This window comes from Sus scrofa, chromosome 7 (genome assembly GCF_000003025.6).
Source record: "Sus scrofa isolate TJ Tabasco breed Duroc chromosome 7, Sscrofa11.1, whole genome shotgun sequence".
NCBI lineage: Eukaryota > Metazoa > Chordata > Mammalia > Artiodactyla > Suidae > Sus > Sus scrofa.
This window is the reverse complement of record NC_010449.5, coordinates 96,855,597-96,879,599: the sequence shown is the minus strand read 5'-3', so window position 1 is coordinate 96,879,599 and position 24,003 is coordinate 96,855,597. Positions and strand designations below refer to the sequence as shown.

The 24,003-nt window shown below is 44.8% G+C and overlaps 2 protein-coding genes across 2 annotated transcripts in view; one reads left to right on the top strand and one right to left on the bottom strand.

Moving 5' to 3' along the window:
- LOC110255331 (acyl-coenzyme A thioesterase 1-like) lies at positions 5,996-11,491 on the bottom strand. Its single transcript, XM_021099494.1, is given in 4 exon segments — positions 5,996-7,021; positions 9,580-9,782; positions 10,839-10,904; positions 10,907-11,491. Coding segments are annotated over 4 exon segments (1,392 nt in total). The 5' UTR covers positions 11,424-11,491; the 3' UTR covers positions 5,996-6,415.
- The window catches only part of HEATR4 (HEAT repeat containing 4), a 40,568-nt gene continuing 36,333 nt past the window's right edge, over positions 19,769-24,003 (top strand). The window contains exons 1-3 of the mRNA XM_021099493.1: positions 19,769-20,709; positions 21,656-21,843; positions 22,864-23,004. Of these exons, the coding sequence (XP_020955152.1) occupies positions 19,832-20,709; positions 21,656-21,843; positions 22,864-23,004 (1,207 nt within the window). The 5' untranslated portion in view covers positions 19,769-19,831. The remainder of the gene's footprint in view (positions 20,710-21,655; positions 21,844-22,863; positions 23,005-24,003) is intronic.

Genomic DNA, 24,003 nt, shown 5'->3' with positions numbered 1-24,003 from the left:
CAAAATTTATAAACGCCTCCTACAGCTCAATACCAAAAAACAACCCCATCAAAAAATGGGCAGAAGATCCAAACAGACAGTTCTCCAAAGAAGACAGACAGATGGCCAAAAAAACCCATGAAAACATGTTCAACCTCACTCATCATTAGAGAAATGTAAATCAAAACCACGATGAGGGACCACCTTACACCAGCCAGAATGGCCATCATCAAAAAGTCTACAAACAGTAAGTGCTGGAGAGGGTGTGGAGCAAAAGGAATCCTCTTACCTTGTTGGTGGGATTGTCAATTGGTGCAACCACTGTGGAAAGCAGTATGGCGATTCCTCAGAAAACTAAACATAGAACTACCATTTGATCCAGCAATCCCACTCCTGGACATCTATCCAGAGAAAACCAGGACTCGCAAAGACACATGTACTCTGATGTTCATTGCAGCACTATCTGTAATAGCCAAGATATGGAAACAACCTAAATGTCCATTGACAGAGGAGTGGATCAAGAAGATGTGGTACCACAAAAATACAAAAAAAAAAAAAAAAAAAAAGGGGGGGGGGACGTGGTACCTATACACAATGGACTATTACTCAGCCATTAAAAGGAATGAAATACCGGCATTTTTAGCAACATGGATGGACCTAGAAATTATCATGCTAAGTGAAGTCAGCCATACAATGAAACACCAACATCAAATGCTTTCACTGACATGTGGAATCTGAAAAAAGGACAGACTGAACTTCTTTGTAGAACAAATGCTGACTCACAGACTTTGAAAAACTTATGGTCTCCAGAGGAGACAGTTTGGGGGGTGGGGGGATGTCCTTGGGTTATGGGATGGAAATCCTGTGAACGATCATTGTACAACTACAGATGTGATAAATTCATTTGAGTAATAAAAATAAATAAATAAATAAAATTTAAAAAATAAAACTCTTTCACTCTCCTTCAAATCTGAGTGATGCCTTGCTGGATAGAGTGTTCTTGGTTTTGGTTTTTTCCTCTCATCATTTTAAATATATCATGCTGCTTCCTTCTGGTCCACCTAATTTCTGCTGAAAAGTTAGCTGACATTCCTCTGGGAGTCTCATATATGTTACTAGTTGCTTTTCCTTTGCTGCTTTTTACTATTGAATTGAAAAAGTGTTTTGTATATTCCGGATAAAAGTCCCTAACATATATGTTATGTGGAAATATTCTTACCATTCTGTGTATTATCTTTTCAGTTTCTTCATGGTATTTTCTGATGCATAAAAGTTTTCCATTTTAATGTTCAATTCATCTGTTTTTTTCTATTGGTGTTTGTACTGTGATGTCAAACCATTATCAAATCCAAGCCTACTAAGAGTTACTTATGCATTTTCTCCTAAGAATTTTACACTTACAGTTCTTCCATTAATGTCTTTAACTCTTTTTTAATTTTTGTGTTTGCTATGAAGTAAGATTGAAATGCATTCTTTGGGAGCTCTCTGATGGCCTAGCTGGTTCTGGTTCCTGTGTTTTCACCACTGTGGCTCTGGTCACTGCTGTGGCGCAGCTTCAGTCCCTGGCCTGGGAACTTCCACATGCTGCTGGTGTGGCAAAAAGGAAAAAAGAAAAAAGAGAGAGAGGGAACCTGAAATAAATGTTGCAACTCATTGTTTAAAAGAAATGCATTCTTTGCATGTGACTATCCTGTTGTGTCAATAGTTTGTTGAAAAAACCATTCTTTCCCCCACCCCTTGGATTTTCTTGTCAAAAATCAATTGAGTATAAATGTGAGGATTTATTTCTCGAATCTCACTTCTGTTTCATTGATCTTTTGTCAGTCCTTATGCATGTACCACGTTGTCTTAATTACTTTTGCTTTCTGGTAAATTTTAAACTTGGGAATTATGAGTCCTCCAGCAGTATTCTTCTTTTATCAAAATTATGGGTTTCTTGAGTTTTGAAAGGAAACTGGATCAACTTACCAGTTTATGCAAAGAAGCCAGCTGTAATTTTGATGGAGTTTGCTTTGAATCTGAAGATCATTTTGCAGAGTGTATTAGTTTTCCAGGGCTGCCAGTCACAGATAGGGTGACTGAAACAACAGAAACGTATTTGGGGGCAGTTTGGAGAATAGAAATTCAAGATCAAGGTGTCACCATGTTTTATTTTTACTGGGGGTCTTTTCTCATGCATGGTTGTGTTCTAATTTCCTCTTCGTTTAAGATAAGGACGCCAGTCATATTGGACTAGGGCCTTACACATATGACCTCATTTACCTTATTTACTTCTTTAGGAGCCCTATTTTCAAATACAGTCACATTTTGTGGTATTAGAGATTAGAACTTCAACATAAATTTTGGGGAGCCACAATTCAGCCAGTAATGGAGAGTACTGCCATCTTAATGTAAACTAAGTTAACTAAGACTTAATACTAAGTCTTCTGATCCACGAAATGGGTTCTATCCATTTTTTAGTTCTTTCTTACTTTGATTCAATAGTGTTTTATAGTTTTAGGGTCTGCTTTTGAGAAAACCCAAACATAAATACTTTCAGATTAAAAAAATAAACCTCCTGTATTTTCTTCAAATACTTTTTTCCTTTGTATTTTAAACTAATCTTATTAATTCCAACAAGTTTAGAATTGTTATATCTTCTTGGTGAATTGAACTTTTAGATAATCCTCTCCTTTACCTATTAATAGTACATTTTTGCCTTGAATTCATTTGGACTGATATTAATGCAGCAAGATGTGTTACTCTCCTGGCCTTAATATGCAGTAATTTGCACAAGCAGGAAGCTTACTAGAACCCCAGTGTTTAGAGTTTTATTTGGCTTCATTACATAGGCATGATTGATTGATTGTACACATGATTGATCTCAGTCTTCAGTCTCCAGAGGGACCAGTACCCAAAACCTCCCTCTGAATCACACTATTGGTTTTCTGGTGTGGACAGCCCCAACCCTAAATCATCCAGTGGAAGCCAAGGCCCCCTGAGCAAAGATACTGCTATCAGTCATTACATTCCAAAAGCCTAGAGATTACCTCCTAGTAGCCAGGATAAAGATCAGGCATCTCTTTTAGTAGTGTTAATTCTTCATTACAAGATTAGAAAATTTTTTAAGATGTTCTTTTCACATCTGTACAGAGGGAGACTTTTAATCTGGGGCCAGAAGTTGTCTACACATACTTAGCCTCATCTTCTGGGACCACATGCTTCCTGAGTACAGAATAACTTTACACTGTGGTTGTGTTTTCTCTTGAGTTTTTTTTTTTTTTTTTTTGCTTTTTAGGGCCGCAGGTGCAGCATATGGAAGTTCTCAGGCTAGGAGTCAAATCAGAGCTGCAGCTGTCAGCCTACACTACAGCCACAGCCACAGCAACTCAGAGATCCAAGCCATGTCAGTGACCTCCATCACAGCTCATGGCAATGCCAGATCTTTAACCCACTGAGCAAGGCGAGGGATCGAACCCTCATCCTCATGGATACTAGTTGGGTTCATTACCACTGAGCCACAATGGGAACTCCTTGAATTCTTAAAAATAAGTAAGCTTGGTCCTGAGTGGGCTATTCTATTTTGTGTTAATCCAAAACCTCAACTGTTGGAATTCCCTCTGTGGCTCGGTGGTAACAAACCTGAGTAATATCCATAAGGATGCAGTTTCCATCCCAGGCCCCGCCTAGTGGGTTAAGGATCCAGTGTTGCCATGAGCTGTGGTGTAGGTCACAGACGTGGCTCAGATCCCATGTTGCTGTGGCTGTGGCATAGGCCAGCAGCTGCAGCTCCGATTCAACCCCTAGCCTGGGAACTTCCATGTGCCACACGTGTGGCCCTAAAAAGCAAAAAACAAACAACAAAACCACAGCCATTGCTGTTGGTAGAACAGAGTATGTGTTATTGTCTTCTATGCCTTAACTTTTTTCTCATACATTTCCTACCTGTATGTTTCAGGAGACTTATGTGAGCTCTTTTTATTTTTTTCATTTTTTAAAGTCTTATTGAAATATTTTTGGTTTACAATGCTGTGATAATCTCTGCTGTACAATGAAGTAATTCAGTTTAACACATACGCATATCCAAACTTTTTCACATTTTTCCTCATATAGGTTATCACAGAGTCTTGCATAGAGTTCCCTACAATATACAGTAGGTCACCATTGATGATCCACTTCATATGCAGTAGTGTGCACATGCCAGTCCCAAATGCCCAATCCATCCCTCCCCCTCAGACCTGTCTCCTTTGTTAATCCCAAGTTTGTTTTTGAAGTATGAGTCTGCTTCTGTTTTGGAAATAAGTTCATTTTCCTCTTTTTTTAGATTCTACACAATAAGTGATATCATATGATATTTGTCTTTCTCTGACTTGCTTCACTCAGTATGAAAATCTTTATGTCCATCCATGTTGTTGCAAATGACATTATTATATTATTTTTGGTTGCTGAGTAATATTCCACAGTGTATATGTACCACTTGTTCTTTATCCATTTCTCTGTCCATGGACATTTAGGTTGTTTCCACATAGCTATTATAAAGAGTGCTGCAGTGAACTATTTCACTGCATAGTGGGGTGCATGTATCTTTTGCAGTCATGGCTTTCTATAGATACATGTCCAGGAGTGGGATTGCTGGATCATATGGGAGTTCTGGTTTTAGTTTTCTAAGAAAACGTCATACTGTTTTCCATAATGGTTGTACCAATCTCCATTCCTGTCAGTGGTGTAGGAGGGTCCCCTTTACTCCACCTTGACTCCAGCATTTATTGTTTGTCGACTTTCTGATGATGACTCTTTTGACTGGTATGAGGTGATACCACACTGTAGTTTTGATTTGCATTTCTCTAATAATTAGCAATGTTGAGCATCATTTTATGTGTCTTTTGGCCATGTGTATGTCTTCTTCTGAGAAATGTCTATTCAGATCTTCTGCCCATTTTTTGATGGGATGTTTGTTTCTTTGATATTGAGCTGAGTGAGTTGTTTCTATATTTTGGAGATTAATCCCTTGTCAGTCGCTTCATTTACAAGTATTTTACTCTGCTCTGTGGGTTGGCTTTTCATTTTGCTTATTTCTTTTTCTGTGCAAAAGCTTTTAAGTTTGATTACATGCCATTTGCTTATTTATTGCTTTTTTTTTTAGGGGAGCACCTGTGGCATATGGAGGTTCCCAGGCTAGGGGTCAAATCAGAGCTGCAGCCACTGGCCTGCACCACAATCACAGCATGCAGGATCTGAGCTGTGTCTGAGACCTATACCATAACTCATGGCAAGGCTGGATCCTCAACCCACTGAGTGAGGCCAAGGATCTAACATGCATACTCATGGATACTAGTCAGGTTCGTAACCCGCTGAGCTACAATGGGAACTCCCCATTGGTTTTTTATTTGTGTTACTCTAGGAAGTGGATCCAAAAGATATTGCTGTGGTTCATGTCAAAGAGTGTTCTGCCTGTGTCTTCCTTGAAGAGTTTTATAGTATCTGCTCTTACATTTAGGTCTTTAATCCATTTTTAGTTTATTTTTGTGTTTGGTCTTAGAAAGTGTTCTAATTTCATTCTTTTGCCAGTAGTTGTCCAGTTTTCCCAGTACCAGCTATTGAAAGGACTATCTTTTCTCCATTGTATATTCTTGCAAGACCTGCAGTGTAGGTCGCAGATGGGGCAAGGATCTGTGGTTGCTGTGACTGTGGTGTAGGGCGGAAGCTCCAACTCTGATTCTACCCCTAGCCTGGCAACTTCCATATTCCATGGATGTGGCCTAAAAAGATTTTTTTTTTAAAGGATAAAATTTTTGACATTGTATATGCTTTTTTTTTTTTTTTTTGTTAGGGCCAACTCGTGGCATATGGAGGTTCCCAGGCTAGGGGTAGAATCACAGCTACAGCAACACAGGATCGGAGCCACGTCTCAGACCTACACCACAGCTCACAGCAACGCCAGTCCTTAACCTACTGAACGAGGCCAGGGATTGAACCTGCAATCTCATGGTTCCTAGTTGGATTCGTTTCAACCAAGCCACAAAGGGAACTCCGTGTATATGCTTTTTTCCACAGTAGATAACATTTATTAGTTATTATACATATTCAAACATAATAATAAGTAACACAACAAATTGCTACTGAGCAGCAGTCGTGTATCAGGCACTGTTAGTCAGGTATTGCTCTTTTCCTTTCAGGGCTATAGCTTTGTCAGGTGGATGTTGTTAGATACTAAAAGGTATGCTTTCTCCATCTCTTATGTTTTCTAGAGCATCACTCTCCCCTCAAACAACTGAAAAAGTATATAATTATAAAAATCTTGAAAACTTCTTGGTATGTTCACTCTAACAGTGAAGGGGGAAGAACTCTTAAGTAATTATTGAAGAGAAAAAAAACTACACACACGGACACACAACTTCTGGCAGCTGTTCCCAGGAGAGATTAGCATCAGGATGCCACCCAATCAGATGTGACCCAATCACAGTTTTGTTGGGATAGTCCCCTTCTCCCCGCCCAAGTGTTTGTGGAAGAAAGTCTGGAGCTGCTGCCAGGCATCCACCTGGGCCATGGCATGAGCCCTGGGCTCCCCTCCCCAGATGACAGGGCGGCCCACCAAGACGTGCAGAGAAGCCCGGCACAGGGGGAAGTAAGGAGGCTCAATATAGTGTCCCGCCCTTGGGTAGCAGATGATCTGGGGCTTCTCCTTCCCATGGGCCTGCAAGCGCTTAGAGGCCTCATTAGCATAGAACTCACTCTTCCAGTTGTGGTCATCCTGACCCACAAGGAACAGGAAGGCACTCTCAGCCCTTTCCACAGGAATGAAACTCTTCTGGTCAGGTCCCTCCAAAGGGCTGTTGAGGACATGCAAAATGTCTGCAACGCCATCTTTGGTCGCTTTGATTCGACTTGGGTTGGTGCCCAGAGGGGGCAGGGTCTCACCCTTGTAGTGCAAGGTTCCCCCGATGTTGGCCACAGAGGCATTGATTACCACGGTGGCGGTGATGCTCTTCAGGAAGGAGGCCATGGAGAGGCAGAGTTCACCGCCTTTGGAAATCCCAAGCAGCCCGACTCCTGGACCCTTCACCTGAGAAAAGACAAAGGCAAAAGGAGAGTGAGTCCTTCTGAGCTCACAGTGCCGTGTGGGGAGCAGTGCCTGGACTTGAGAGTCAGGTGGAACTGAGCCTGACTCTGGGCTCTTCCATTTACCAAGGTCTGCAGCCTTGGGCCACTGACTCATCCTCCCTCTATATTGCTTTCCCGGTTTCTCCATCAGCATTGCCTCCAGCAACCACATGAATGACTACAGAATACTTTGGCCTCTCAGTTCCCTGACCTCCAAACCACCAGTGATCTTCTCTCAGCCACACACTCCCACTGTCATAACCTAAGCAGAGTCATCAGTAAGCACATCGATCTCACCTTCAAGCATTCTCCTCGCTAATCACCTTTTCTTCACCGCCACCTTAGCCATTCTCTTACCGCCCATGCCCAGCCCTCTGAACCCTTGACTACCACTTTCTTCTCTATCTGTACCTCTCTCAAGTTCTCACTTGCCACCTCGTACAGTTTAGATTTCAAGCTTCTTTATTCTAATCACTCCTTTGCAAATGCTCTCAACTCCTTTAATACCTCTCTTTCTTTGATCATACTGACCTGGAAAGGAGCTAACCTCAGTTGAATCCACCTGTTATTCACTTCCTCCAGGCCAGCATTTGAGCAAATGAACAGTACTGGAGAAAAAAAAAATGACCTTTGTGCCACAGATCTTAAGTCCTGTCATGATGATGGATTTCAAATGAGCATCCACATCGCCCCTCGATCCTGCCACGCTGCGCTGGTGTTTGCTTTCCACTTCTCCAGAAGTCGTTTCACCTTGTCTTCTACCTCTGTAAGCCCCCTTTAACCTCTGTCCTCCTTCGCTCTCATCCCTTCCTACTTCACGGAGAACATAGGAGCTAGTACGTAGGAACCGGTCCTCCCTTTCCCCTGCCAGGTCTACTCAGTTCAACGTGTACTCAAGCTCCATCTTCCTTCCTGTTTCCCAAGTAGCTCTGTTCTTATCAAAGGCCACTCCTCCGCTTGTGCTTGGGATCCCACACACTCTCATTCTCAAGGACTTTGCTCCTGCAGTCACTTCTTCCCTCTCGCTCTCTCTCCTCCACAACTTTCCTCTCTGCTGGCTCCTCTCCATCCATGTACCTCATGCTCTTGTACCTCTTACACCAAATTTTTTTTTTTTTTTGGCCGCCACCTGCAGCATACAAAAGTTCCCAGGCCAGGGATCAAACCCGAGCTACAGCAGTGACAACTCTACATCCTTAACTCCTAGGCCACCAGGGAACTTGCATACCTCTTGCATTTTAATAACAGTCCCTTGACCTCAAATCCACTCTGCCCTAGTTTTCTACTCCCTTTCACAACAAAAGGGAAGCAAACTTGGTCTGTAGTTCTTTCCTGTCTTCATTCCCTGCTGGGTCCTCTCCAGGGTGGTTTGGGTTTGCCCTATTCCACAAGGACTGTTCTTGTCAATTACCAGACTCTTGTGTTACAAACGGCCTTCTGACTGACCTCTCCGCAGCAGTCTCCTTTCTTTCTCGTGACTTCTACAGCAGCACCCTTGACTGATTTCAACCGTTTATTCTGCATAAAGGTGCTAGGAGTAGGATGTTATCGTCATCCTGATTTTTGAGAGGAGGAAACAAGGGCCCCAAGGTCATGGAGCTAGAAATTGCCAAGATCGAAACTCAGATTTAGGACTTCCCGTCGTGGTGCAGAGGAAACAAATCCAGCTGGGAACCATGAGGTTTTGGGTTCGATCCCTGGTCTCAGTGGGTTAAGGATCCTGTGTTGGCCGTGAGCTGTGGTGTAGGTCGCAGATGCAGCTCGGATCTGGTGTTGCTGTGGCTGAGGCATAGGCTGGCAGCTGTAGTTCTGATTAGACCCCCACCCTGGGAACCTCTGTATGCCTCAGGTGTGGCACTAAAAAGACAAAAAAAGCATAAAAATAATCATAATAAAAATCAAAATAAAAAAAAACCCACAACAACCTCACACTTAACTTTTCTCTATTGCACATCTTAAGCTGGTTGCACTACACCCCATTGCCTTTGCTAAGAGCTCCAAAGAATCCAGCCACCTTGAGCTGTGATTGAATTATAAAATAAAGCAAGGCTTATCTTCTAATCCTCTAATAACCTGAACCCTGAAGACATTGCCTACCCCCTAGGTTCTTCGCCAAAGGTGCTTCCTTAAGACTGGATATCTGCTCTCAGAGGGACACACGGAGGAGAGGGCTGTTAAACACAAGGCTTTAAGCTGGAGGCTGCCTCCTGGAGACTGATCCCTTTCCCCTTTCCCTCTACTTCCTGTGTCAAACCCAGGCTTCTCAATGTGTTTGGGCTTGTAAAGAAATACTGCAAACCACTGGCATTTAAAATTCCATGTGACCATCTTTACTAGCCAGGAAATCTGTGAGAGCAACATCTAATTGCTTAGAACGGGTCTGGGAGAAGTGACTATGGAAGGTAGTGTGTGCTGAGGGCAGGGAGGGGCTGTCAGGAACTTGTCAGGGTCTGTGATAACCCAGAACACTTAAGAGGAGGAAAGCTGGTACAAGAACACAAAACGTAGAGAATTTCCAACCTGAGGGTGACTAAGCAAGTAGTTCACAGCTTCTTCAAAGTACTCCAGGTGGACATTCTCTATGCCTTTGGGGAGGTCTTCGTAGTTATGATAAGCCAGCGCCATCACAGCAAAACCCTTTCCAGCCAGCAGACTGGCTCGGTATTCTGGAAGGCCCCCTCCAGCTCCAAAAAGGTCCACGATCCCAGGAAAGGGGCCAGGTTCTTGGGAAGAAACAAAAGACAAAACTAAACAATTCCTGAAGCTCTTTGCAGTGGTGTCAGAAGCCACGTGTTGCCTATTTGGTGATGTCAGAGTTTTCTGTTGACAATCAGAAATGCTGAATGGCTCTGGTCTTCAAAGATCCAGACAGTGGCTTAGGCTAAATCCACGTTCCCTTCTATACCCAGAGCCTCAAAGCCCCACAGATTTTTACAAAAAGCATGCACTACTTTTGTGATTAAAAATAATGTACAGACAATGAAAACAGTAAAAATCAATGTCCTCTCTGCTCCCTCCCCCAAATTGGGAATGCCAGATTCTAGTGGGGATGTGGACAGCTGGGTCCCCGTACATTGCTGGTGCTGTGAAAATTAATAAAGGGGAACCTCACATTGGATTTCAGAAGACAGAAGGGGAATTCTCAGCAGTACCACTCCACATTAATTATGCAAAGAACTGTCCGTTACAGATCACAGCAGAAGAGTCATCAACAGGAAAGAATCATCAGCCACTGGCCACAACAAGAAAAGATGTACATTGCATCTCCTTCAAGAAACTGACCACCCCAGCAACCCAGGCAATGAGAAACAGCCAGTGAGATTTAGAAACTACCTATACTTATTTCTTTTGGTCTTTTTAGGGCTGCACCCTTGGCACATGGAGGTTCCCAGGCCAGAAGGCATCCAGCCTACGCAGCCACAGCTGCAACAACGCCAGTTCCCAGAGGCATTTGCGACTCAGCCTGTTGCAACACCAGAACCTTTAACCCACTTATGGAGGCCAGGAATCAGACCTGCCTCCTCTTGGATTTTAGTCGGGCTCTTAACCCGCTGAGCCACAGTGGAAACGCCCTACTCTATTCCTTTTCTTTACATTACAACTACCTCTTCTCTTTCCGTATGATGTCTTTGGCCTAACCTCTATTTTGGAGTGGCAGAGCACCTCCCCAGCCAACCTTACTGTCCCATTCCTGTCTCCCAGAAAGTTTCAGGCCCCGTGGACCTCCAGAATGTTGGGAGCTACCCCTTGCCTTACAGTTATGTTAGTCCGCGGCTCACCTGGAGGCAGGAAAAGCGTGGCGCGCACCCGGCCCGCGCGCACCGGCTCGCGCCGAACCCCGGGCGCAGGAAGTCGCGCTCGTGCACAGCCCGGCCCAGGAGCCGCCCGCCCTCGGGCTCGTGGCCGTCGAACACCTCCAGCTCCACGGCGAAGGGCGTCTGCACGTCCCGCTTCACCAGCCGTAGCAAAGGCTTCTCGGGCTCCAGAGCCCAGAAGAGCCCCATGGGCTCGAGCCCCACGAAGCTGCCGCCCAGCGCGGGCGCGCGCGCCAGGTCCAGCTGGCCGTCGGTGTCGGCGCAGTAGCGCGCGTGGGCCCTGAAGAGCGCGCCCTTCTCGTCGCGCAGGGACGCGCGCAGCGTGACCGGCTGCTCTGGGGCCAGGCCGCGCACAGCAATGCGCACCGGCTCGTCCCAGCAGCAACGGCCCGCGGGCTCCAGCGTCACGGTCGCCGCCATCCGGAATGGGGTCCAAGAGATTGGGTTAGCGGTCCTTAGTTTTGGAAGCCCTACCAACCGTCCGCAGCTCGTATGGCCCACTTGGTAAAGTCTCGTCGCTCGCAGGAGAGCCAGATACGAGGCCACCATTTTGTGCCTTATTTCAGATATGGGCGATTGAAGAGCCTACGAAAGTTAGAAAGTAGTCAGAGGTCCCCTAGCGGCAGGCTACTTAACTGCAGTCTCAGCACCCATTGGTGGCGAGCAGTCGGCTGAAATTGGGGTAGCAGGGAAGTCCTGCCAATCAGTAAGCAGCCTGTCTTTCAAAGTAAGAGGGAAAACCGAGACGCAGGACTTTTACTTCGGGAACGGATTTCCTGGCTTTACCTCTCAGGAGCTGGAGTAGGCTGGACCAGGGCTGCCCCCGAAGGAACCTGGCACTTAGCAAATGTGTCAAGTCGCCAAACTTAATAGCCAGGAGGAGTGGGCTGGAATTAAGTTTCATCACTTTGTTGAGTAATTCACACCGGTTAATAGTCATAGACCTTTTAAAATGTCCGGTAGGTCCTTGTTGGTTGCTTATTTTATATATAGTAGTGTATATATATTAATCTCAAACTCCTAATTTATACATCTCACCCTCCTACCCACTGTTACATTTCCCCTTTGGTAACCGTAGGTTTGATTTAGAAATCTGTGAGTCTGTTTCTTTTTTGTAAAAAGGTAGGGGTTGGTTTTTGGTTTTATTCAGTATTCTGTAATACCTGTGTAGGAAAATAATCTGGAAAAGAACAGAGGCATTCTTACTGTAGCATAAGGAAATCAGCAGCTTCTCTGCAGTGCCAAGACAGGTCCATCCACAGCCCCCCCAACACAGTGGGTTAAGTGTGTTAAAAGATCCTATGTGGGAGTTCCTGTCATGGCTCAGTAGTTAAGGAACCCAACTAGTATCCACAAGGACATGGGTTAGATCCCCAGTCTTGCTTAGTGGGTTAAGATCCAGGGTTACTGTGAGCTGTGGTGTAGGTCTCAGTCATGGCTCAGATCCTGTATGCTGTGGCCGTGGCATAGGCCAGCAGCTACAGCTCCAATTTGACCCCTAGCTTGGGAACCTCCATATGCCGCAAGTGCTGCCCTAAAAAGACAAAAATAAAAGGATCCTATGTAGGATCCTGTGATCTGATCCCTGCTCCGGGAACTGCAGTGCCTTGGGGCAGCTAAAGGAAAAAAAAAAAAAGAAGTGCTTATGTGTATGTATAACTGATTCACCTTGCTGTACACCTAAAACTACCACAAGGTTGTAAATCAACTATACTCTAATAAAAATTTTTTAATGGTGTTTTTCTTGTGTTTTGTGTGTATGTTAATTTTTCCACACCGTTCCACAACTAAGAGGCCTAGCATCTTACTAGCTTTGTGACCTCAGCTTCTTTCCTTATGGATGTACAAATAGCTAAATGAGGTAGTAGTTGTCATTTTGTTATACTGGACTCTCATGTTGCTCCATTTAGGCAAACATTATCTCCCTTTCATCCTGGAGAATTTTCCCACTTTTTCATAAGCTATGGGTTTCACCCGGTGGTGAATTTCTCATTAAAGTTAACAGGCTTCCTCCAAGGCCTTGTGCTTAAGTTTACATTCATGAATTCATATATTTTCTGTTAGAGAAACCTGCAAATTGCATAAGCTTTAAGCCCATAAAACTTGTGTTTGCCTCTGCTCCTAACAGGCCATAATCTTTTTTTTTATTTTTCTATTTTTGTCTTTCTAGGGCCACTCCCGTGGCATGTGGAGGTTCCCAGGCTAGGGGTCTAATCAGAGCTACAGCTGCTGGCCTACACCACAGCCACAGCAATGCGGGATCCCAGCCTCGTCTGCGACTTACACCACAGTTCACGACAACACCAGATCCTTAACCCACTGAGCAAGGCCAGGGGTGGAACCCACAACCTCATGGTTCCTAGTCGGGTTCGTTAACCACTGAGCCACGATGGGAACTCCAACAGGCCATAGTCTTCTCAGACAAGGCTTTTTACCTAGTTTCCAATGTTCTCCTGTCCTACTGGTCATTAGTCATGAAAGTTCCTTTAGCTGTAATTACTTTTGTACTGGTTATATGGGCACTTCCCAGTGTATTTTGTGCACAAGAGTCTCAGAAACTAAAGAAAGTAAATAATAATAGCTCTCAAAAATGTTATTGGGATGCAGTTGATTGACAATGCTGTATTAGGTTTACAGCTAAGTAAATCAGTTATACATATACATCCATTCTTTTTTTTCCATATAGGTTATTACAGAACATTGAGTAGACTTCCCTGTGCTATACGGTGGGTCCTTATTACCTATTTTATATATAGTAGTGTGTATGTCTTAATCCCATCCTCCCAATTTATCTCTTCCCCCCCACAATTTCCCCTTTGGTAGCTCTAAGTTTGATTTCCAAGTTTGTGAGTTTGTTTCTGTTTTATAAATAAAACAGAAAAATTAAAGATTTGGGAAACAGACACTAATATACTTTTGGTGGATACATACACTGGTATGACCATTTCAGGGCAATCTGGTTAAAGATATTTTTTAAATGTGTTCTCTTTGACTCACAGTTCCACTTTTAGAAATTTCACTTAAGTAAATATTCATAAATGTGTGTAAATATTTGTAACAAAGCTTACCATATGGTCATCTTAATAGAGGAAAAAGAAACATAAACTAGCAATATGAATTTGGTTTAGTCAGTTTAATTGTGATGGAGTCGTACAACAGAAGAGATGTAGCCATTAAAATGATATTGCAGGAGTTTCCATGTGGCTTAGTTGTAACGAACCCGACTAGTATCCATGAGGATGTGGGTTTGATCCTGGGCCCTGTTCAGTGGGTTTTCAGGTGTGGCCCTGAAAAGCAAAAAATAAAAATAAAAATTTAAAAGATATAGTAGGAGAATATGAGGAAATTTTCATGACATTAAAAGCAGGTAGAGGAGTTCCTGTTGTGGCTCAGTGGTAAGGAATCCCATTAGATCCATCAGGATGAAAGTTCGATCCCTGGCCTCGCTCAGTGGGTTAGGGATCCAGCGTTGCCGTGAGCTGTGGTGTAGGTCACAGACACGGCTCGGATCCTGTGTTGCTGAAGCTGTGGGCTAGGCTGGCAGCTACAGCTCCAATTTGACCCCTAGCCTGGGAACCTCCATTTACCGCTAATGCGCCCCCCCCCCGAAAAAAGACCAAAAAAATTTTTTTTAATTAAAAAGACTAGTAGAAAACTACTTAAACTGTTGTCTCTTAGGCTTTGGGGTATTGTGGATAGTTTTTTGTTTTGTTTTTTTTCTTTTTAGGGCTGCATGTGAGGCATATGGAAGTTCCCAGGCTAGGGGTCAAGTCAGAGCTGCAACTGCTGACCTACACCACAGCCACAGCAATGTGGGATCTGAGCCATGTCTGTGACCTACACCGCAGCTCACCGCAGCCCCAGATCCTTAACCCACTGAGCAAGGCCCAGAATCAAACCTGCGTCCTCATGGATACTAGTTGGGTATGTTACCTCTGAGCCACAATGAGAACTCCAGTGGAAAGTTTTACTTTGCTTTTTTGGCCAGAATTTCTATCACCAAAAAAAAAAAATGTTTTTTATAATTAAACAGGGTCTTTTTTGTAAACTTTGGTAATATACAAAGATAAAATTTACCCTTTAAAGTGCATAGTTAACTAAGTACATTCATATTGTTATGCAGCCTTCAACAGTATCTCCTTTTTCATCACCCAAACTGAAATTCTGTACCTATTAAAAAACTCATTCCTCACTCTCCACCATAGCTCTTGGAAATCACTATTCCACTTTCTGTCTCTGTGATTTGACTATTCTAAGTACATGATATAAGCAGAATCATACACTACGTCTTTGTGTGTCTCATTTCACTTTGCACAAGGTCTTCCAGGTTCATCCACATATGTAGCATGTCGGCATTTGTATACATATACCACTTTTTTTTTTGGTAGTGTCCAAGGCATATGGAAGTTCCCAGTCCAGGGATCAAACCCACACCACAGCAGTGACAACACTGGATCATTAATCCCTCAGCCACCAGGGACTCTGACAGTTTATCCATTCATCCACTGATGAACATTTGGGTTGCTTCCACCTTTTGGCTATTGTGCATATGCATGAACATGGGTGTAGCAAACATCTGTATAAGCCTCTGCTTTCAATTCTTTGGGTATATACCCAGAAGGAGAATTGCTGGATCACATGGTAATTTGTTTTTGAGGAACCTTAACCAGTGTTTTAATATTTAACTTTTTAAGTCTTTAAGTCATTTCATCCCAGAAAACATGTCCTTTTTCAAAGGTCTCAGAGCCTGAGCACAAATCTAGCCCAGACCCTAGAAGTCAGGGCTCAGGTTAGTCAGCAAGAGAGGGCGATTACCTGAAAACCACCACCCCAGGTCAATTAGACAGACAGAACTTTATGCCCAGAAATCTTTATTGTCAGGACAATTAATTCTTTTCACAAGGGGAATCCTGAAGACCAGTATTCTATAGGCCTGTATTTTTAATTAATGTGTACATGCGTGTGTAACTGGGTCCTCATGCTGTACAGTAGAAAAAAAAATTGTATTGGGAAAATAATTTAAAAAAAAATACAGGGCTTTGGAGTTCTCTGGTGGCCTAGCAGTTAAGGATCCAACATTGTCACTGCTGTGGCTTGGTGAGGGTTTGATCCCTGGCCAAGGATATTTTGTATGCAGCGGGTGCAGTCAAAAAAAAAAAAGAAAAGAAAAGAAATACAGGACTTGAAGGGTCCGCTTGTAAAAATAGTGTTATTGGCTGATAATCTAGCCAGAATTGGGAGAGCAGGGGAGATGGAATTCAACTGGGCGAAGGGAGGAGAATAAGCAGGGGCAGAGATAAAAGGGGAATGGGAGAGGCCCAGAGACACTCATTCTGCTTTACCATGTGTTCTGTCAGCCTGGTGGTCTGAAACATGCCAGAGCTTGGTGTTCATGTGTTTGTCCGCTTTGTCGCTTTCTCAGGAGCACTTATGAACCAATGTGGGGGAGGGAAATATTGAGCTTCATAAACCTAGAGGTTTATTTTTCAAAGAATGGCCAAGACATCCATTTTGCTACTGGTCAATAAATAACAATGCAATTTCCCAAAGCTCAGCTTACAAAGAAGGAAAGTTAATAAATAGCCGAAGATACTGAACCCCTGATTGAACCCACAGATTCTGTGAGTAGACTCATGGAATTCTAACTAGTTGGTTGCCTGGTGACCAGTATAATCAGCTTTGGACCTTCAAACTAGGAAAGTTTTATGACAGAACTTTGCTTCCCTTTGAAGATTGTGCGTGGGAAGCCATTTTGAAGGTAATTTCAGAACACTGCTGCTCCATCGGTATGCGAAAGAAGCTTATTGGCATCAGCTGAATGACAAGAGGCAGATAGATGTAGTTGAAGATTTTGGATTAGGTGTCAAAAAGTCAGTGCTGCTTCAGGTACTAACCAGTACTGTGATCTTAGTCACATCCCTTCCCTCAGGACCTCAGTTTGAAATCTGTATTATAAAAGAGTTGGGGAGTTCCCATCGTGGTGCAGCAGAAATGAATCCGACTAGGAACCATGAGGTTGTGGATTCCATCCCTGGCCTCGCTCAGTGGGTTAAGGATCTGGCGTTGCCGTGAACTGTGGTGTAGGTCGCAGATGTGTCTCGGATCCCGAGTTGCTGTGGCTGTAGCGTAGGCCGGCAGCTGTAGTTCCGATTTGACTCCTAGCCTGGGAACCTCCATGTGCCACAGGTGTGGCCCTAAAAAGCAAAAAAATAAAATAAAATAGAAGCGTTGGAACAAATCCTTTTTTTTTTTTTTAAACTTTCCGGTTGTGTCCGCAGCATGTGGAAGTTCCCCAGGCCAGGGATCCAACCCACACTGCAGCGGCGACACAAGCCAGATCCTTAACCTGCTGCCACAGGTGAACTCCTAGATCATATTTTATGGCAGAGTTTTCAGAGTAATCTTAGGAGACAGCAGTATATCTGCATGAGTGCATGGCAAAGAATGGGAATTTGAAAGTCGAGGGGAAAAAATTAAGGGAACTTCCTGCTAAGAAGGAGGCAGCTGAGTGGGAATTTGAAATAAGCCAGGTTAAGAGGCTGTGTTCCCTGATCTCACTCTCCCCACTAACCAAGCGTCTTTCATAAATCCCACAGATAGCTCTTGGATCGTAGTTTTCTCTAAATCTAATGTATATAAAAATCTCTGCGAGCTTGCTAAAATGAAGATTCCCAGGCCTCACTTGCAGGCTACCGAAGCGATATGCTGGGGTGCGGAACACAGGGATCTGCGAGTTTTTAACAAACTCCTCAGGTGATCTTCATGCAGAAGGTCCTTTAACCATATCTTACAAACATGTCCCAGAAGTTGACTGTCCCCGTTTGGGGCCTACCTAGGAACTTTAGTACTTAGTAAAGTACTCAAAAATAAGGTTTATGGCCTTTTCTTCTGTGGCAGTTTCCACTGCTTTAGTAACAGAGGGGAAAAAAGCAAGGTATTACTCTTTTTCGCATGCATTATTTAGCCCACTTCAACTATTTCTGCAGAATAAAGGCAAAAGACCAGGTTGAGGAAGGTGGATCAGGAAGGTGAATAGAAGCGCGGAACCAGATTTGGAACCTCTGAGATACCACCGTTTTGATTCTGGATTCTAATATCAGGTTTTAACTGGAGGCATGTGGCATAAACCTTTTGTCCCCGCTCCTTCCTGTCCAGCCAAGTTCCTGGAAATGCAAGAGATAATGCTCCTGGTTGCTGCTTACCAGATTACAGGGCTGGGTCTGTAGTTATACCAGGTTTGAATAACTGTAGGATGCCTTATATTCAACTTCCTAAAGCTGACAGTACACAAGAGGACCTGGGACCTGCCACTCTGCTTTTGGTTCTTAAGGGATAGTGTTGGGAGGGACCCTGCCTCAATAGTGGTCCCCGAGGTCTTTTCTTCCCTCTCTATGCACCTTCTTTTGGGGGAGGGCATGCCCACGGTATGCAGAAGTTTCTGGGGCCAGGGATTGAACCCGTGCCACAGCAATGACATCACCAGATCCTTAACCCACCGCACCACCAGGGAACTCTGCATCTTTTCCTTTAATTGCCTAGGACCCCAGTACTCCTAAACTGTTCCCTAAGTGCCCAATGCTTCTAACTGTGGGGCCCCAGAGACTTGCCTTCTAAGAATAATAGTCCGTGCTTAAGTCAATAACAACAGTTCCTCACAATTCCTGTAGCTGGCAAAGAACTTTCATACATGTTCTCTAATTTTGCGCTTCATATCAATGCTAAATTAGAACAGGTATCAGACTCTATTTTCAGAGTGGCAAACTAAGGCAAACCAGGGATATTAAATCTTTTGCCCAGGGTAACATGGCTGAGGAGTGCAGAGCCTGGCCTGACACTTGTCTTCTAAGTCTCTCCAGGACAAGCCTCTTTTGACCAAACCTTAGAACATTTTGTCCTGTCCCAATTCCTTTATAAAAACACATCTAGGGAGTTCCCATTGTGGCGCAGCGGAAACAAATCCGACTAGGAACCATGAGGTTGCAGGTTCGATCCCTGGCCTTGCTCAGTGGGTTAAGGATCCAGCGTTGCCATGAGCTGTGGTATAGGTTGCAGATTCAGCTCGGATCCTGCGTTGCTGTGGCTCTGGTGTAGGCTGGTAGCTACAGCTCCGATTAGACCCCTAGCTGGGAACCTTCATATGCCGCAGGAGCGGCCCTAGAAAAGACAAAATGACAAAAAAAAAAAAAAAAAAAAAAAGAGAGAGAGAGAGATTATATGTCAGGACAAGGCCATAAACCAGAGTCATACTCAGGGAGAACCCTGAATGCCAGGCTGGGTTGTCTGAACTTTACAAGTCTTTCAACAGGGAGAAAGCAACATTTGGGGGAAAATTAGAAGCCTGGGATGCTGCTGAAAAGTCATCCCTCATAAGGAGATGCAGGGCAGAGCTTTGGGACAAATGTGAGAACTGGAAGCAAAGGTCTGACACAAGGAATATTTTGAATGTTGCAGCATGTCTTTCTCTTGTGTTTCTTTTTTTTCTTTTTTTTTTTTTTTTTTTTTTTTGTCTTTCTGCTATTTCTTTGGGCCGCTCCCGCGGCATATGGAGTTCCCAGGCTAGGAGTCGAATCGGAGCTGTAGCCACCGGCCTACACCAGAGCCGTAGCAACTAGGGATCTGAGCCACGTCTGCAACCTACACCACAGCTCACGGTAACCTCGGATCTTTAACCCACTGAGCAAGGGCAGGGACCGAACCCGCAACCTCATGGTTCCTAGTCGGATTCGTTAACCACTGCGCCACCACGGGAACTCCTCTCTTGTGCTTCTAATTCACGTGGCCTCTCCCCTCCCCCATCTGTTCTCTAGGTTATTTTCTTACCGACTGCTATGGGATACCAATTTCCACTGACCTAGAGCTCTCACCAGTTTTTCCCATCCCCTTAATAGGTGCCTGGTCCTGCCTCCAGCCGTCCTCTGGACCAGGCAGTGTGGAAAAGAAGCATTTGCTGGGAAACCATGACTAGGACGGAAAAGGGAAAGACCTTTCTCCCCCACCATTTCCATCAGTCACTTCCCCCACAGTTGGGAAGGGGCATGATTTTCTCCCACTTAAAACCAAGAAGCAAGTTGGAATGTACCTCTGTTTCCAGTGTGCCTCCAGTCTTCCACTTTAGCCCACAGCACTGTGCACACCTCAAGAACCAGTATGTGAAAAAAGCTGCTGCAAACCTCACCTTTTCTCAGGAGGTGGTGTGGCTGCGAGCGCTGCCCAGCATTCCTTACAGCCAGTACAGCTTTGACCATCTCTACAATGCAGACAACATCATCCAGCCTTGCAAGGTCAGGAAGGCCCGACCTGAGAAACCTGCCAGCCTCAAGTTCTTGGATTTTTCAGGTCCCTCAACAAAGGTCACCTCCCAGGCTATGAAGACGGAAAGCTCTGCCAATCTAAAGAAGCTGAAGAAATCAAAGCCAACAAGTGCAGTCCAGGAAGCACCTGGCCCTCTCATTCTTCATCCCCGCAGGAACCCAGACATGGATCTGTCACTTTCTCCAGATGTGAACCTGGAGGAGAGGGAAACCTGGCTTCCACCTCCTGAAAAAGAGGCCAGAGCCTGGGAGGCTATCGTGCTGGAAAAGCTTAACAAGCGCACTGCCCGATGGATCCAGAGCAAGCGTCCTCTGAGGCCTGGGGTGTTCCCCAGTAAGTGGCAGAGCTTCTTGCGCCAGCAGTATGACTGGAGCCACATCCGGGATGAGCTCACTTCTTCCAGCGACCTGGAGCTCTTAAAACAGCTGGAGGAAGAAGAGGTGGCAGAATTTGAGGATCGAAGGGTCATCCTGTCCACTCAGGTGGAGAAGAAGCCAGAGCTGCTGCTTCCTGTCTATTATAGGTAGACTGGCTGGGGCCTCAGGCATTCCTTTGAGAATCCCTGGCTCCCCTTTAAGGACTCCTGACCTGGCTCAAACCCCTTATTTCGGAACACACTCCCCATTAATACCTTGTGTTTTCCCCCATCAGCTCCCTAAGCTTTCCATAAAGTAAGGTTTCCCAACTCTGACACTCTTGACATCCTGGGTTGGATACTTCTTTGCGGTAGGGAGCTGGCCCTGTGCATTGTAGGATGTTTAGCAGTATCCCACTGGATGCTGATCGCACACTCCAGTTGTGACAACAAAAGATATTTCCAGACATTGACACATATGCCCCCGAGGGACAAAGTTGCTCCCAGTTGAGCACTGTTGCCTTTAAAGGAACAGGTTGCCTTTCCCAACAGACTGAGCCATTCTGCTGCTCCAGGTACTACCCAAGTGTTCCTAGAAAGGCATCTACGGTGAGAGTGAGGAAGGCAGAGACCTCATGGCTCAGAGGTTTGTCCTGCCTCACTCTGAATAAGGAGCCATTGTGTCACTGACTCAAAAACTGACTGGCAGCAGGACAGAGAACTAAACAACCTGAGAGGGGGGGATCACCGCATTTCTCATACTGCTTCTCTTTTCTGACTAGAGGGAAGACTGGAGCCGTAACATCCCTGATTCCTAAACATGAAGTAAAAATAAGTGGAAACATTTATGTTTTCATTTATTGGACAGATATAAGTTGCATTCCCATGACTGTCCAGGTACTTTGCAAAGTGCTGGGAATACAATGTAAATGAGACAGACACAGACCGAGCCTTTAAAGAGCTTACAGTCTCTCCACTAAATAACCACACACTTAAGAGATAAAGCGAGGTATTATAGGAAATGGGGTCCCTTCCTCAAGTCCACGCACCCTCTAAGGGCACCAACTTTAAAGCCACCTGTCCCCCTTTTTCTCCCCATCTTATTCCTGCCAAGATTGCCCCATTACTTGCCACAAGTGCAGACAGCTGAAACCCTGCCTGGTAACAAGACTGCTGAGGCTATCGATGAAAACAGGAGCATCTACCAGCCCCCAAACCAGAGCCGTTGCCAACAGGTGAATCCTCGAGCTGGAAAGTTTGCTTACTCCACAGACAACACCTTTGAACAGGAGATTTACTTCGGTAATGGAGCTGGGGCCCTGCAGTGGGGGGCTGCGGGGGACATGGAGCAGGGATGTGTAAGGTAGCTGGGGGAGGAAACATGCACAGGTATGGATGAGAGGCCCTGGATGACCCAGGTGATCATGGTAACATCCTGGTTACTAGCACAGGAGGGTTTTTTTTGGGGGGGGGGTAGGACAGGAGCAGGTTTCTGATAGAGAGGAAACTCTTCTTCCTCTTCCCCCTTTCTCTATCCCTTTATGCTTACTAAGGAGGCAGTGGAGGGTAGGATTGCAAAGTAATCAAGATTTGGCTTTGAGAACAACCTGCCTCTTGTCTATATGCCCTTCTCCCTTCTCTCACTGAAATATTCCCCCACTGAGGTGCTATGCTGGAAAAAAATCACAGGCTTTGGAGTCAGATAGATCTGAGTTTAAACCTGGCTTAGCCCCTTCCTACTAACCCTGAGCAAATTATCCCTCTGAGCCTTATGTACCTTACCTGTAAAACAGTATTAACGAAAATGCAGTTCAAGTAGAGAAGAAATATAGTGCTTCTGCCTAAGCCCCCTGCCCCAATTTCCACCACCTCCCCCTCCATCCTGCTATCCTTTAGATCCCTGGGCTTCCAGGATGCACAATCAAGGACTGCATGTTCCAAGCTGTTTATTCTTCCCTACCCTTGTCTTGTTCCTCAGTTGCTTCCAACTGAAAGTCTTCTTAAAGTGTTTAACAAAATTACTCAGATGATGGTATTAATGAATGATAAGAGATGCATTAGGTACCCCTTCATTAGTACCTAGCTTTTCATAGGGGACAATGCCTGTAAGTTAGGTTCTGACTTGGCTTCCAGGCCTTTATGATGCTACTGGCTCATACTTCCAAGCAGCAGTCACCTTCAAGGGATTCCCCCAGAGCATGGCAGCCATGAGTCCGAGGGGCTTAGAGTAGGGCAAAAGGAACAGCCTGATCCTGGTGACCAAAAACCCAGGAAGAGAGGAAGGAGGGAGGTACTAGGGACTCATTTTGTTATTGTTTACAGATAAAGTCCAGATCATCCACAAGATTGGTGCAAAGAGAGACCAAATTTTCTTGGAGAACCTCAATCGATACAACAAGCAGCTGTCTAAGGTCTTCCCTGAAACCCCCGAAAGGTGGACTTCCCAGCCAGTTCCTGAACCACGTAAGCAGGAAGCTGATAATGGGGTTAAAGATGGAAGTGTGGCTGTTTCTTCAAGGCCCCTATTTCATAGGCTGGGACACCACCAGCATCTAGGGGAATCCTTCCTGCCAATTAAAAATCATCTCGGAGTGGCTCAGTGGAAATGAATCTGACTAGTATCCATGAGCATGCAGGTTCGATCCCTGGCCTTGCTCAGTGGGGTGGGGATCCTGTGTTGCCGTGAGCTGTGGTGTAGGCCGGCAGCTGTAGCTCGGATTTGACCCCTAGCCTGGGAACTTCCATGTGCCACAGGTGCGGGCCTAAAAAGCAAAAACAAAACAAATCATTTCATAAAATTATAAAATATTGGGCGTTCCAGCAAGTTAAGGACCCACTGTTATTGCTGCAGTGGCTCTGGGTTCTGCTCTGGCATGTGTGCGATTCCCCAGCCTAGGAAATTCCTCATGCCATGGGCATGACCAAAAAAAGGAAAAAATTATAGGAGTTCCCACCATGGTGCAGTGGGTTAAAGTATCCGGTGTTGCTGCAGCTGTGGCTTGAATTCAGTCCCTAGGCCAGGAACTTCCATATGCTGCTTTAAAAAATAATCATAAAATACTAACTGTAACTAGGAAAAGCCTTTGTGGCCCATACAGTTGAAATCAGATAGAACTCAGGTGTCACTAAGTGTTTTAGGACCAGTAATTTCCAGTAAGATAGATCTCATCTTAATGCTCACAGAGGAAGGACGTCGAACCCTTGCAAGTCCTGGACGTAGTCATCTGATATCACCTCTCTTTTGACTCTATAAATATTATTATTATTTTTTTGTCTTTTGTCTTTTCTAGGGCCACACCCTCGGCATATGGAGGTTCCCAGGTTAGGGGTTGAATCGGAGCTGTAGCCATCGGCCTACACCACAGCCACAGCAATGCCAGATTTGAGCAGCGTCTGCGACCAACACCACAGCTCACAGCAACACCGGATCCTTAATCTGCTGAGCAAGGCCAGGGATCGAAC